Genomic DNA, 13724 nt, shown 5'->3' on the forward strand with positions numbered 1-13724 from the left:
CTGAGAAGCCACCTTACCTCATAGTATATAATGTTGTATTCCCAGACCCTCCTAATCCAGTACAGGGTTGTGGGACCCAGACCCTAACCTGGGAGAAACTAAATTAGACGTCAGTCCATATTTTACATCATATTCATAAATAATAATGGGTGGGTAAAGGCAAACACCCAAATATTTCTGTTCCCTCTGCCTCTTCATCTTGTTTGCACATTAGACATACATTCAAGTCCATTTAGTTTTTCTGGGATTAAGGGGTTATCTGCAGATGCATTGTGTTTTACTTCATTTTCTGTAAGTAACTGAAGGCCTTGCTTAACACCTCTGCTGCCCAATGTGCTTATTTAATTTTTCCCAAGTTCTTCCTCTATCAGTCCTTCTTACTGCATGCTGAAACTCAGATTTCCTGGATGTAAAGTGAAGTTCATTGGACATAATTAGAAAATTTGTGAAGATAAGTCTGCCAAGTGGAATACTTAAAGAAAACCTATGGCCAAACTGAAGGAAACTGTAAATCTAATGCTCTTCTGTTTGGCATTGTTTCTCACAGCTCTTGGTAGTCCGTAGTAATTATTTTTGAAAGATCATACTGCCCCAGTCCTACCATTTCATCATTTTCAGTTCCATTGCACCTACAAGAAGTAACATACAAATTTCTTCCATTTAATTTTTGCTAATTCATTAACCTAGTAGTTGAAGTTGGAATTAGCATAAAGTAAGTAAATGTCTATTATTTTTTTTTAAAGGTACATGTAAAAAAGGATTTACAGATTTAATAGAATGTTCTTCCTTTTACACAATTTGGTTCTGGACATTTCATGACATATACATACATTTTAGTCTCTGCTATAAAAACTTGTTAGCTCCTTGTTTTGCTTTAATTGTTCCTGATTATTGTTATAGGGTGAGTTTAATCCTACACTTTTTCACTGTGCACTAGTGAGTAAAGTACTTGAATTTAAAACTACTTTACTGGTTTGATCATTATCAGTAGGTGTCCCTAAGCAAATCTCATAACCTACTTGTGAAATGTTGAGCCTCAGTTTGTACAAATTTGAGATCACAGTGCAAAGGCAATATATAAAATAATGCTGATTTGATTTGGGGGCTCTGAGGAGCCTGGTAGTAGCACTGCCTCCTTACAGTAAAGAGACCAGTGTTCACACCTTGGGTCCTCACTGCATGGAGTTTGCAGTGCTTCCCATGTCCAGTTTTCTCCTATAGTACAAAGACATGCAGATTAGGTGTACTGGTGATACTAGACCTATGGGTTTGGGGTGTGTGTCTGTGTAATCACAAGTTCACTCTACAATGGAGTGGCTCTCTGTCCAGGGAATGTTCCTGGCTTGTGTCCCTTGCTTTCTGGGATAGGGTCCAGCTTTCCTGCGACCCTTCTTAGGATAAAGCAGGTTTGGACAATGAATGGATAGATGGCTGTTAATGATAAGTTGTTCATATGTAATATGTATGTATGTAATATAAAAACTGGTAAAATTGATTACAGTCATTGTTGACATTCATGTGTTTTAGAAGAATGTTAAGTGTGATTTTAGGGGGAAAAAGACATAAGAGACTATAATGGAGCGCAAAAAGTGCAAACTGATGTCCTGATCCCGAATTCATTCAGACGGCTGAACAATTAACCTTAATAAATTTGAAGAAGAAGAAAAAAAAATGTTCTCTTACACTGTATTGTCATGCATCTTTTATCAGGCATTATAGAGAATTTATTTTTAAAATATATCTGCTTATGTCGTTTTTTTATTATCTTAAGCAATATTTTGTCAATACATTATATTTACTAATTTCTGAATAATCCAAATTTTATAAAATAATGAAATGTCTTCCAACTTTCCTATACAGTGACTGACCTAGAGGTCCACTTCCAATACAGAGGCAAAGAAGCATGCCCCCCTCTCACTGTGAGTAACCCTCAAGGCTGTCGCCTCTTCTATGGGGACCTGGGTCCCATGATAAATCAAGAAGAACTGTTTGGGCCAGTTAGTCTGGAGCAGCTTCGCTTCCCTTCCACGGAACACATCACAAATGACAAGCAGAGGCTCTTCACCAACCGTTTACTCGATGTCATGGACCGAGGGCTAATCTTAGAAGTTAGTGGGCTTGATATCTATGCCATCCGCCTCTGCCAGTGCAAAGTCTACTGGTCTGGGCCCTGTGCCCCCAACTCCAACTCACCAAATCTCATTGAGAGGCAGAGGAAAGTCAAGCTGTTCTGCCTGGAGTCCTTCCTTAGTAGTAAGATGTTATGTATTTGTACTTCTGTTCATAGTGTGGGTCCTAATTTTATTAAGTTTATCCAGTGTTTAATTGATAGTAAATATAAAGCATTTGCTGTTAGCAGTTTGAATAGTTATCTTTGACAGTAATATCTGTTTAGCAGAGATCTAAGTGATTTATGCAGAAAAATATAATTAGTATGGATATTGCAGCAAAGAAGTAATTCTTGCAGAAATGCAATTTGTGTCCATATTTACCAAGCACCTCATAGATATATGGATGCAAGTCTTTCAGTGTAATTGTTTTGCTGTGAGTATAAATTACTGTACATGAAATAGAAGAGATTAGAGCAATATTCTGACTTGGTACTCTGACACCTGCCATGATTGCATCAATGGTCTGAATGGGGCCAGAATGAAGCCCTACATGGCTCCTGGCATACAGTGCATCTGGAAAGTATTCACAGCGCATCACTTTTTCCACATTTTGTTATGTTACAGCCTTATTCCAAAATGGATTAAATTCATTTTTTTCCTCAGAATTGTAAACACAACACCCCATAATGACAACGTGAAAAAAGTTTACTTGAGGTTTTTGCAAATTTATTAAAAATAAAAAAATTGAGAAAGCACATGTACATAAGTATTCACAGCCTTTGCCATGAAGCTCAAAATTAAGCTCAGGTGCATCCTGTTTCCCCTGATCATCCTTGAGAAGTGTCTGCAGCTTAATTGGAGTCCACCTGTGGTAAATTCAGTTGGTTGGACATGATTTGGAAAGGCACACACCTGTCTATGTAAGGTCCTACAGTTGACAGTTCATGTCAGAGCACAAACCAAGCATGAAGTCAAAGGAATTTTCTGTAGACCTCCGAGACAGGATTGTCTCGAGGCACAAATCTGAGGAAGGTTGTAGAAAAATTTCTGCTGCTTTGAAGGTCCCAATGAGCACAGTGGCCTCCATCATCCGTAAGTAGAAGAAGTTCAAAACCACCAGGACTCTTCCTAGAACTGGCTGGCCATCTAAACTGAGCGATCTGGGAAGAAGGGCCTTAGTCAGGGAGGTGACCAAGAATCCGATGATCACGTTGTCAGAGCTCCAGAGGTCATCTGTGGAGAGAGGAGAACCTTCCAGAAGGACAACCATCTCTACAGCAATCCACCAATCAGGCCTGTATGGTACAGTGGCCAGACGGAAGCCACTCCGTAGTAAAAGGTACATGGCAACCCGCCTGGAGTTTGCCAAAAGGCACCTGAAGGACTCTCAGACCATGAAAAAGAAAATTCTCTGGTCTGATGAGACAAAGATTGAACTCTTTGGTGTGAATGCCAGGCGTCACGTTTGGAAGAAACCAGGCACCGCACATCACCAGGCCAATACCATCCCTACAGTGAGGCATGGTGGTGGCAGCATCATGCTGTGGGGATGTTTTTCAGCGGCAGGAACTGGGAGACTAGTCAGGATAAAGGGAAAGATGACTGCAGCAATGTACAGAGACATCCTGGATGAAAACCTGCTCCAGAGTGCTCTTGACCTCAGACTGGGACGACAGTTCATCTTTCAGCAGGACAACGACCCTAAGCACACAGCAAAGATATCAAAGGAGTTGCTTCAGGACAACTCTGTGAATGTCCTTGAGTGGCCCCAGACTTGAATCCGATTGAACATCTCTGGAGAAATCTTAAAATGTCTGCACACCGACGCTTCCCATCCAACCTGATGGAGCTTGAGAGGTGCTGCAAAGAGTAACGGGCGAAACTGGCCAAGGATAGGTGTGCCAAGCTTGTGGCATCATATTCAAAGAGACTTGAGGCTGTAATTGCTGCCAAAGGTGCATCGACAAAGTATTCAGCAAAGGCTGTGAATACTTATGTACATCTGATTTCTCTGTTTTTTTATTTTTAATAAATTTGCAAAAACCTCAAGTAAACTTTTTTCACATTGTCATTATGGGGTGTCGTGTGTAGAATTCTGATGAAAAAAATGAATTTAATCCATTTTGGAATAAGGCTGTAACATAACAAAATGTGGAAAAAGTGATGCGCTGTGAATACTTTCCAGATGCACTGTACGTTTTCAGTATTAAGATCTGCAAGAGAACAAGGAAATTATGGAATGATTGAAACTAGTTGTATAATACCCCATTACTGAGAAGGAAAAAAAAATAATTACCAAGTTAATGAAGCTTGACTGGTAGTTCTATAAAGATAAAAAAGAGGAATTTACCTAACTCTACAGTAACATGAAGTATTTTTCTCTCACTATAAAGACACTTTTACCTTTCTAATGTAACTCCATTTCCTTATTCCAGATGTGATCACCCAACAGAAAGGTCAGTTGGACAAACTGCCCCAGTATGAGATTCATCTTTGTTTTGGAGAAGAGTGGCCAGATGGGAGACCTAAAGAGAGAAAGTTGATTACAGTTCAGGTAGAGAAAGCAAATGAAGTGAAATAAATTATTTTTGTTTATACTGATACATATTTTTAAAAACATTCATGTGCTAGATGTTACATAAGTAATACCCCAAAAGCTATCTGCATCTCATGAACAGTACTGAAAGGTCACTGCCTTAAGGGACAGAAGGAACTCTGGTTAAGTGTTTCCGCAGTATCCGGCATATTCATCTGAAATCCAAGTACATAAAAAAGGCTTAAGAGAAATGGTCTTGTTGAGCATATTGCAACTAAAAACTTAATTTGCATCACAGGTCATTCATTTTCAAATGTGAACTCCTACTCCATGCTGGGAGTGTGAGTAGGACACTTTGTAAATACTTCTCATGGTAGGACAAATTCTTACGCTTTTCAGATTTGTAATGCAATTCCTAGGGGTACTTCTGAGACACTGAGATATGGGCACTGGCCGCTTGCCACTTTGAATCCCCTCATCACGTTAAAGTCGGTGCACAGCAAACACTTCTCTGTGGGGGAGCTCTTTATCCACTTATACCAAATGGGTCAATTGTTAGTAGATTTTACAAGAATGAAAAAAGCCCAAAAAGTCACCTGATCAGATTTTATGTAAGCTATTTTTTCTTGCCTATAAAGTTTAAAATCTAATTTACTTTTGAAAAAATATATATAAAAGCATTCAGAAAAAAAAAATATAATTCAGGGCGGTACGGTGCCTCGCAGTTAGGAGACCCAGGTTCACTTCCTGGGTCCTCCCTGCATGGAGTTTGCATGTTCTCCCTGTGTCTGCGTGGGTTTCCTCCGGGCACTCCGGTTTCCTCCCACAGTCCAAAGACATGCAGGTTAGGTGTATTGGCGATCCTAAATTGTCCCTAGTGTGTGTGCTTGGTGTGTGTGTGTGTGTGTGTGCGTGCGCCCTGCGGTGGGCTGGCGCCCTGCCTGGGGTTTGTTTCCTGCCTTGTGCCCTGTGCTGGCTGGGATTGGCTCCAGCATACCCCCATGACCCTGTAGTTAGGATAATAGCGGGTTGGATAATGGATGGATGGATAAACACTTAAGCAGACCATTTCCAATTTCCTATCTCCCTTTCTCTCTTCAGGTTATTCCAGTGGTGGCACGCATCATCACTGAGATGTTTTCTGTGGATTCTATGCGTTCATTTGACAGCGGCAGTGTGCGTCTTCAGATCTCCACCCCAGATATCAAGGACAACATTGTGACCCAGCTGAAGCAACTCTACCGCCTTTTGCAAAATCATCAGGGACATGAAAGTTGGCCAGTCCATACACCTGCCAACATGCATCTCTCCCCCCCCTTTAAACTAATGAATCCCACAATAGAACAGACTTGTTGCACCACTGTACCTTATAATTAGCATCAACACTACAGGGACAGATTTTTAATTAGTACGTTTTAGTTTGCTCTAGTCTGTCTTATTTAACCATAAGAGCCTACTCTGTATAGGCAAAACTTTGAAAACTCAAATGAAGTAAGATTATTAGAGACAAAAGAGGTGGTCACTACTTCCTACTGTGAAAGATGAGGAGGCTGTTATTAGATTATTTGACTAAAGCATTTGAGTCACTCATATTGGCAAGCTGTAGTCTTATCCACTTTTGAAGCTGTTTCTCAATAATTTGTTTATATATATGTATATATAATATATATATAAAAATAATACAATGATATACACACAGATCTACAGTGCCATATGGCTGAATCCGTTAAATTGTGGCTTGGCTCAAGAAGTGCTCTTTGAGTATACTTTTCTATCTGTATCTTTAAGAAAAATCATAGTTTATGTTCATGGATTTCATTTTGCAATGTTTACTTATGATATTTTTTATTAACTTTGACTAGTCATGACTAAATGACGTCATGTTCAGTAATCTTTACAGAGACTTTACAGCGGCTACTCATTTGTGGTGTGGATATGAAGTCGGTTACTTCATCAGACAATACTATATGCAGCCTGTTGGTGTCCCAATTGGGAAGCTAACTTAAGAGATATTGTGTTAGAACATTTAGTATAAAAAGAGAAACCATTTTGGTGGGGAAAGGAATAGCTCTTAGAATTGGCATACTTAAACGTATAGTGACACTTTTTTATGCCCATCTCATACTGTTGCACAATTGCTTCTGTTTAAAAGGCTTGATTCTGATTATAGTTAATTTTAATTTATTTTAAAAGGATCACTTTTTTCTGTCCCAGTCACTGTTAAATGTCTAATGGGAAAAAATAAAGGGGCTATGTTTTGTCTTATTTTATCATGTATTTTGATGTTTCGATTGTATTTAAGCAAAATCTGACTGTACAGGCAAACATTTCTTAATAGTATATTTAAGGTTGTGATAAATTGGGAACAGTAATGCACTTACACATTTTATTTAGTTTTAAACGGTTTAAACAGAACATTTGAATAACATTGAACACTTGGGAATGCATTCACCTCTGTGTCAATGCTTTAGATCATAACTTCATTCCTTACTTATCAGTAACACCTTTTAGGTCCTGGCAGGTGGATCACAGTTTAAGTGAACATGCCTACGCTGTTGAGAAGCAGCCATTGTATCTCATGGTAGTGAGAAAGAAAAGCCCATATTTCTTGGAGGCAATCTGTGTGTGTGTTTTAGAAGAACTGGATACTCCATCCATTGAATAGTCATGGTATACGTGGTTTTACTTTCTGTGTGTACTCAAAGTTAGAGTGATTACTTTTATGAAAAATATTTGTAATTAAATATTTTAGATGTTATAATTAAAAAATTAATTAAAATAATTGATGTGTGCTATCATTTGCTATAAATGTGTGTGCCTAATAATAATCTACAGGTATAGATGCAGTGTGTGTGTGTGTGTGTGTGTGTGTGTGTGTGTGTGTGTGTGTGTATATATAATGTGCATCCGGAAAGTATTCACAGGCATCACTTTTTCCACATTTTGTTATGTTACAGCCTTATTCCAAAATGGATTAAATTCATTTTTTTCCTAAGAATTCTACACACAACACCCCATAATGACAACGTGAAAAAAGTTTACTTGAGATTTTTGCAAATTTATTAAAAATAAAAAATTGAGAAAGCACATGTATATACAGCCTTTGCCATGAAGCTCGAAATTGAGCTCAGCTGCATCCTGTTTCCCCTGATCATCCTTGAGATGTTTCTGCAGCTTAATTGGAGTCCACCTATGGTAAATTCAGTTGATTGGACATGATTTGGAAAAGCACACACCTGTCTATATAAGGTCCCACAGTTGACAGTTCATGTCAAAGGAATTGTCTGTAGACCTCCGAGACAGGATTGTCTCGAGGCACAAATCTGGGGAAGGTTACAGAAAAATGTCTGCTGCTTTGAAGGTCCCAATGAGCACAGTGACCTCCATCATCCATAAGTGGAAGAAGTTCGAAACCACCAGGACTCTTCCTAGAGCTGGCCGGCCATCTAAACTGAGCGATCGGGGGAGAAGGGCCTTAGTCAGGGAGGTGACCAAGAACCCGCTGGTCACTCTGTCAGAGCTCCAAAGGTCCTCTGGTGGATTGCTGCAGAGATGGTTGTCCTTCTGGAAGGTTCTCCTCTCTCCACAATCAGGCCTGTATGGTAGAGCGGCCAGACGGAAGCCACTCCTTAGTAAAAGGCACATGGCAGCCTGCCTGGAGTTTGCCAAAAGGCACCTGAAGGACTCTCAGACCATGAGAAAGAAAATTCTCTGGTCTGGTGAGACAAAGATTGAACTGTTTGGTGTGAATGCCAGGCGTCACATTTGGGGGAAGCCTGGCACCATCCCTACAGTGAAGCATGGTGGTGGCAGCGTCATGCTGTGGGGATGTTTTTCAGCGGCAGGAACTGGGAGACTAGTCAGGATAAAGGGAAAGATGACTGCAGCAATGTACAGAGACATCCTGGATGAAAACCTGCTCCAGAGCACTCTTGACCTCAGACTGGGGTGACGGTTCATCTTTCAGTAGGACAACGACCCTAAGCACACAGCAAAGATATCAAAGGAGTGGCTTCAGGACAACTCTGTGAATGTCCCTGAGTGGCCCAGCTAGAGCCCAGACTTGAATCCGATTGAACATCTCTGGAGAGATCTTAAAATGGCTGTGCACCGACGCTTCCCATCCAACCTGATGGAGCTTGAGAGGTGCTGCAAAGAGGAATGGGCGAAACTGGCCAAGGATAGGTGTGCCAAGCTTGTGTCATCATATTCAAAAAGACTTGAGGCTGTAATTGCTGCCAAAGGTGCATCGACAAAGTACTGAGCAAAGGCTGTGAATACTTATTTACATGGGATTTCTCAGTTTTTTTATTTTTAATAAATTTGCAAAAGCCTCAAGTAAACTTTTTTCACGTTGTCATTATGGGGTGTTGTGTGCAGAATTCTGAGGAAAAAATTAATTTATTATATATTTTTATTTTATTAATTTTCATTGTAATCATTCCATACAAACAGATCCATTTATAACCCAACAAATTTGAAAACAAATCAAACCCCATCCCTGAGAAGGAGAGCTTAGCTAAAGGAAAATTTCTTTAAGCTTTTTAATAAGGCAACATTAGACAAAAGAAGGGGAGAAGTAAATATCTATATAAATAAGAGATGGAGAAGGGAGTTAAATACAATAATAGTTAATTCTCTTATTCTAAAATAATATTGATTAAATCCTGCCAAGTTTTGAAAAAATTTTGTACAGATCCTCTAACTGAAAATTTGATTTTTTCCAATTTCAAATAATATAAAACATCAGTTTCCCACTGACTTATAAGAGGAGAATTAGGATTCTTCCAATTTAACAAAATAAGTCTGCGTGCCAAGAGTGTAGTGAATGCAATCACCGTTTGCTTGTCCTTCTCCAATTCAAGTCCATCTGGAAGGACACCAACACAGCTGTTAGTGGGTTAGGAGGGATTGTGATACTAAGGCTGTCTGAGAGGCACTTAAAAATTTTTGTCCAAAATGATGTTAGTTTGGTGCAGGCCCAGAACATGTGACCCAGTGAGGCAGGAGCTTGGTTGCAGCGCTCGCAGGTTGGATCCTGGCCTGGAAACATTTTGGACAGTTTTAAGCGAGACAGATGAGCTCGATATATAATTTTTAGTTGAATAATTCTATGCTTTGCGCATATAGAACTCGAGTGAATTCTCTGCTTTGCTACCTTCCACTCCTTTTCTGATATATTGATTAAGAGATCTTCTTCCCAATGTCCTCTTGGATCTTTGAAAGGTAGGGACTCTAATAAGATTTTATATATTGCGGAAATAGTGTTTGTTTCCTCGGAATTGAGCAGTATTTTTTCCAGCATTGTGGAGGGTGCAAGGTGGGGGAAATCGGGGCAATTTCTGTTTAACAAAATTTCTAATTTGAAGATAGTAAAAGAAATGTGTAGCTGGGAGGTTAAATTTTGAACGTAATTGTTCAAAAGATGTAAATATGTTGTCTATATAAAGATCTCTGAGCATTTTAATCCCAAAACTTTTCCAGGTATTAAAAACTGGATATACTTGCGAAGGTTGAAAGAGGTGGTTCCCTTGCAAAGGTGCCACTGATAAAAGATTTTCCATCTATAATGCTTCCTAATTTGGTTCCATATTCTGAGTGAGTAAAGCACAATTGGGTTATTAGTATATTTGCGATAACTTTCATTTATTGGAGAGCAAAGCAGGGAATATAAAGAAGTACTACAGGATTTTACTTCTATTGCAGACCAAGCCTGTGTATGTGCATTTATTTGTGTCCAGGTTTTTATGGCTTGTATGTTTGCTGCCCAGTAATAAAACTGAAAATTAGGTAAAGCCATGCCACCTTCTGCCTGAGGTCTTTGTAGGGTCGCTCTTCGGATACGTGGGTGTTTTGAGTTCCAAATGAATGAGGTTATTATTGAATCTAACTGTTTAAAAAACGATTTATTGATATATATTGAAATGTTTTGAAATAAAAAGAGAAGTTTAGGAAGGATATTCATCTTAACACTGTTAATTCTTCCGGCTAGAGTGAGATGAAGGGTTGACCATCTATGCAAGTCTTGCTTAATTTTTTCCATACAGACGCCAAAATTTTGTTGATAAAGAGCTTTATGTTTACTTGTGATATTTACCCCTAGGTATTTAAACTGATCTGCTATGGTAAAAGGTAGGGTGTCTAATTTAATATTATATGCTTGTGAGTTCACTGGAAAGAGTATACTTTTATTCAGATTAATTCTAAGACCAGATATCTTTTGAAATTCTGTTAGTGCTGTTAAAACAGCAGGGACAGTGTTTTCTGGGTCCGATATATATAAGACCATATCATCTGCATATAGAGAAATTTTCTGTTCCAGTCCTTCTCTGACAATCCCCTTTATCTGATGAGAATTTCGGCAGTGAACCGCCAGTGGTTCAATAGCGATTGCAAACAACAGTGGCGACAAGGGACATCCTTGTCTGGTACCACGTTCTAGTTTAAAGTAGTCTGAGCAAATTTTATTAATACAAACTGTAGCTTCTGGACTGGTATACAGTAGTTTAATCCAAGCACAAATATTCGGGCCAAACCCAAATTTCTCCAATGCAGTGAAAAGGTAATTCCATTCGATCATGTCAAATGCCTTTTCTGCGTCTAATGATAGTAATATCTCTGGGGTGTTTGATTTTGCTGGTGAATATATAACATTAAACAAGCGTCGGAGATTTGAAGATAGATGTCGGCCTTTAATAAATCCAGTTTGATCTTGTGATATTACCGAGGGCAGCACTTTCTCCATCCTTCTAGCTAGGATTTTTGAGAGTATCTTAACATCATTATTCAGGAGTGAAATTGGTCTATATGATGCACATTGTAACAAGTCCTTATTTTGTTTAGGAAAGACGGTGATTAATGCTTGTCGAAATGTTTGGGGTAGTATTTGGTGGTCTTTAGCTTCTGTAAATGTTACCAATAAGAGTGGAGCTAGCTGAGTGGAGAATTTCTTATAAAACTCTACGGGGTAACCATCAGGGCCTGATGATTTCCCGCTTTGTAGTGACTTTATAGCGTCTAGTAATTCTGTTAGCGTTAGAGGTTTATCTAGTTCCTCAGCACTTAAAGCATCTATTTGTGGTATTTGTGAATTATCCAGAAATGCATTAGATTGCGTGTTGTCTTCTTTGGGCTCAGTGGAATATAAAGACTTATAGTAATCTCTAAATGTGTGCATTATTTTATTATGCTCGATGATTTCTTCTCCATTCTTGTTGGTGATTACTGGTATTGCATTGTGAACTTCTTGTTTATGAATTTGTTGAGCTAAAAGCTTATTAGCTTTTTCTCCGTGTTTATAGTAATGCTGTCTAGACTTATAAATAAGTTGTTCAGTTTCTTTAGTTGTTAAGATGTTAAGTTCTGTATGCAAGGCCTGCCTTTTCCTGTGAAGAGCTTCACTTGGACGCCTGGCTTGTTCTTCATCTATTCTAGTAATTTCATTTCTTAGCTCTGACACTTTCTTGGTTTCTAATTTATTTCTATGGGAAAGATATGAAATAATCTGGCCTCTTAGGAAGGCCTTTAGAGTTTCCCAGAGTGTTCCTGCAGAAACCTCTGTAGACGTGTTTGTCTCTAGGAAGAAGCTGATTTGTTTGGATATAAATTCTGTGCAGTTCTCGTCTGCCAATAAAAGAGGGTTAAGACGCCATCTGCGAGGTGAGTACGAGGGGCTTATTGATTTTAGCTCCAAGACTAGAGGGGCATGGTCAGAGATAACAATTGTGTCATATTTGCATGATTTAATTGTAGGCAGGAAATTATTATCTATAAAAAAATAATCAATTCTTGAGTAGCTATAATGCACTGGTGAGTAGAACGAGTATGTTCTTGAGTTTGGGTTAAGAAACCTCCAGGGGTCTGATAAGTTGTGATCATTTAAAAACTGTGTAATTATCTTTGCAGTATTAGATGTCGTCCCCCCTGTCACAGGAGTCCTATCTAAGAGTGGATTTAAAACACAATTAAAGTCCCCAGCCATTATAATTTTATGAGTGTTCACACTGGGAATGGATGCAAATAGATTTTGCATGAATTCCTTATCATCAACATTGGGTGCATAAACATTTATCAAAATCATTTTACTGTTATATAAGTTGCCCATGACCATCACATATCTCCCTTCAGGGTCCGACACTACCTCTGATGCTACAAATGGAACTGTTCTATGTATGAGAATTCCCACCCCTCTAGTTTTCTTTATAAAGCTAGAATGGAACATTTGGCCAGTCCAGACTTTTTGTAATCTGAACTGATCCTTGGTTAGTAAGTGGGTCTCCTGTAAAAATACTATTTTAGCGTTTAAGCCTGTTAGGTGAGAGCATACTTTCTTTCTCTTTAATTCGTGATTCAGGCCTTTAACATTCCAGCTCACAAAGTTAACTGTCCCATCATGGAGACATTGATTCTGAGTTTTTAATGTCATTTTATAGTTTTAATTGGTAATATGGCAGTTTTAATCTTAGTTTCAAGATTCCCCAGGAGTTGTTGCATGTTAGCCTGTTGCTGCATTGATATTTATAATTATAAGGATTATAAGAATAGATTAGATATAACCTGCTCTCCTTCTCTCCCCCCTTTATCCCCCCACCCCCCCATTTTGCCTCCCCACATGAGGCTAGACCCCACTTCGCGATGTTCCAGTCCTCTGACATATGAAGAGACAGAGCACGTCCAAAACAAAACAAACCCCACCCTGCAGCGGCGTTACAGAATTAAAACAGAGATATCTTTTACAGTTAAATCCTTAATACTATCTGCCGAAAATGTTCTCATTAACAATATTTAATCTTGAAATAATCTTCAGCGCTTTTAAGTTAAGATATTAAGGTTAAAAAAAAAAAAAACAACCCTGGGAGTGATTTTAAAAACTAGTCCAGGATAAACCTGGTAATTCATACTGTAATAGTATAATGGTAATTATATAAATAGTAGAACAAGCAATAAACCAAGGGTATGAAGTTAAACGGTCTACTTTAAGGTATAGTAAAATAAAAAAAATAAATAAATAAATTAAAAAAAAAAAAAGAAAAATAAAAAAAAAAAGAAAAGAAATAAAAAAATAAATAAATAAAACG

General features: G+C 38.5%; 1 protein-coding gene across 1 annotated transcript in view; it reads left to right on the plus strand.

Moving 5' to 3' along the window:
- Positions 1 to 7429, plus strand: part of irf6 (interferon regulatory factor 6) — a 28964-nt gene extending 21535 nt beyond the window's left edge. Inside the window, exons 6-8 of the mRNA XM_028797076.2 lie at positions 1861 to 2253; positions 4547 to 4665; positions 5749 to 7429. Coding sequence (XP_028652909.2) covers positions 1861 to 2253; positions 4547 to 4665; positions 5749 to 6024 — 788 coding nt within the window. The 3' untranslated portion in view covers positions 6025 to 7429. The remainder of the gene's footprint in view (positions 1 to 1860; positions 2254 to 4546; positions 4666 to 5748) is intronic.
- The last annotated feature ends 6295 nt before the right edge of the window (positions 7430 to 13724 follow it).

The sequence above is a fragment of the Erpetoichthys calabaricus genome, chromosome 3 (genome assembly GCF_900747795.2).
Source record: "Erpetoichthys calabaricus chromosome 3, fErpCal1.3, whole genome shotgun sequence".
Lineage (NCBI taxonomy): Eukaryota > Metazoa > Chordata > Cladistia > Polypteriformes > Polypteridae > Erpetoichthys > Erpetoichthys calabaricus.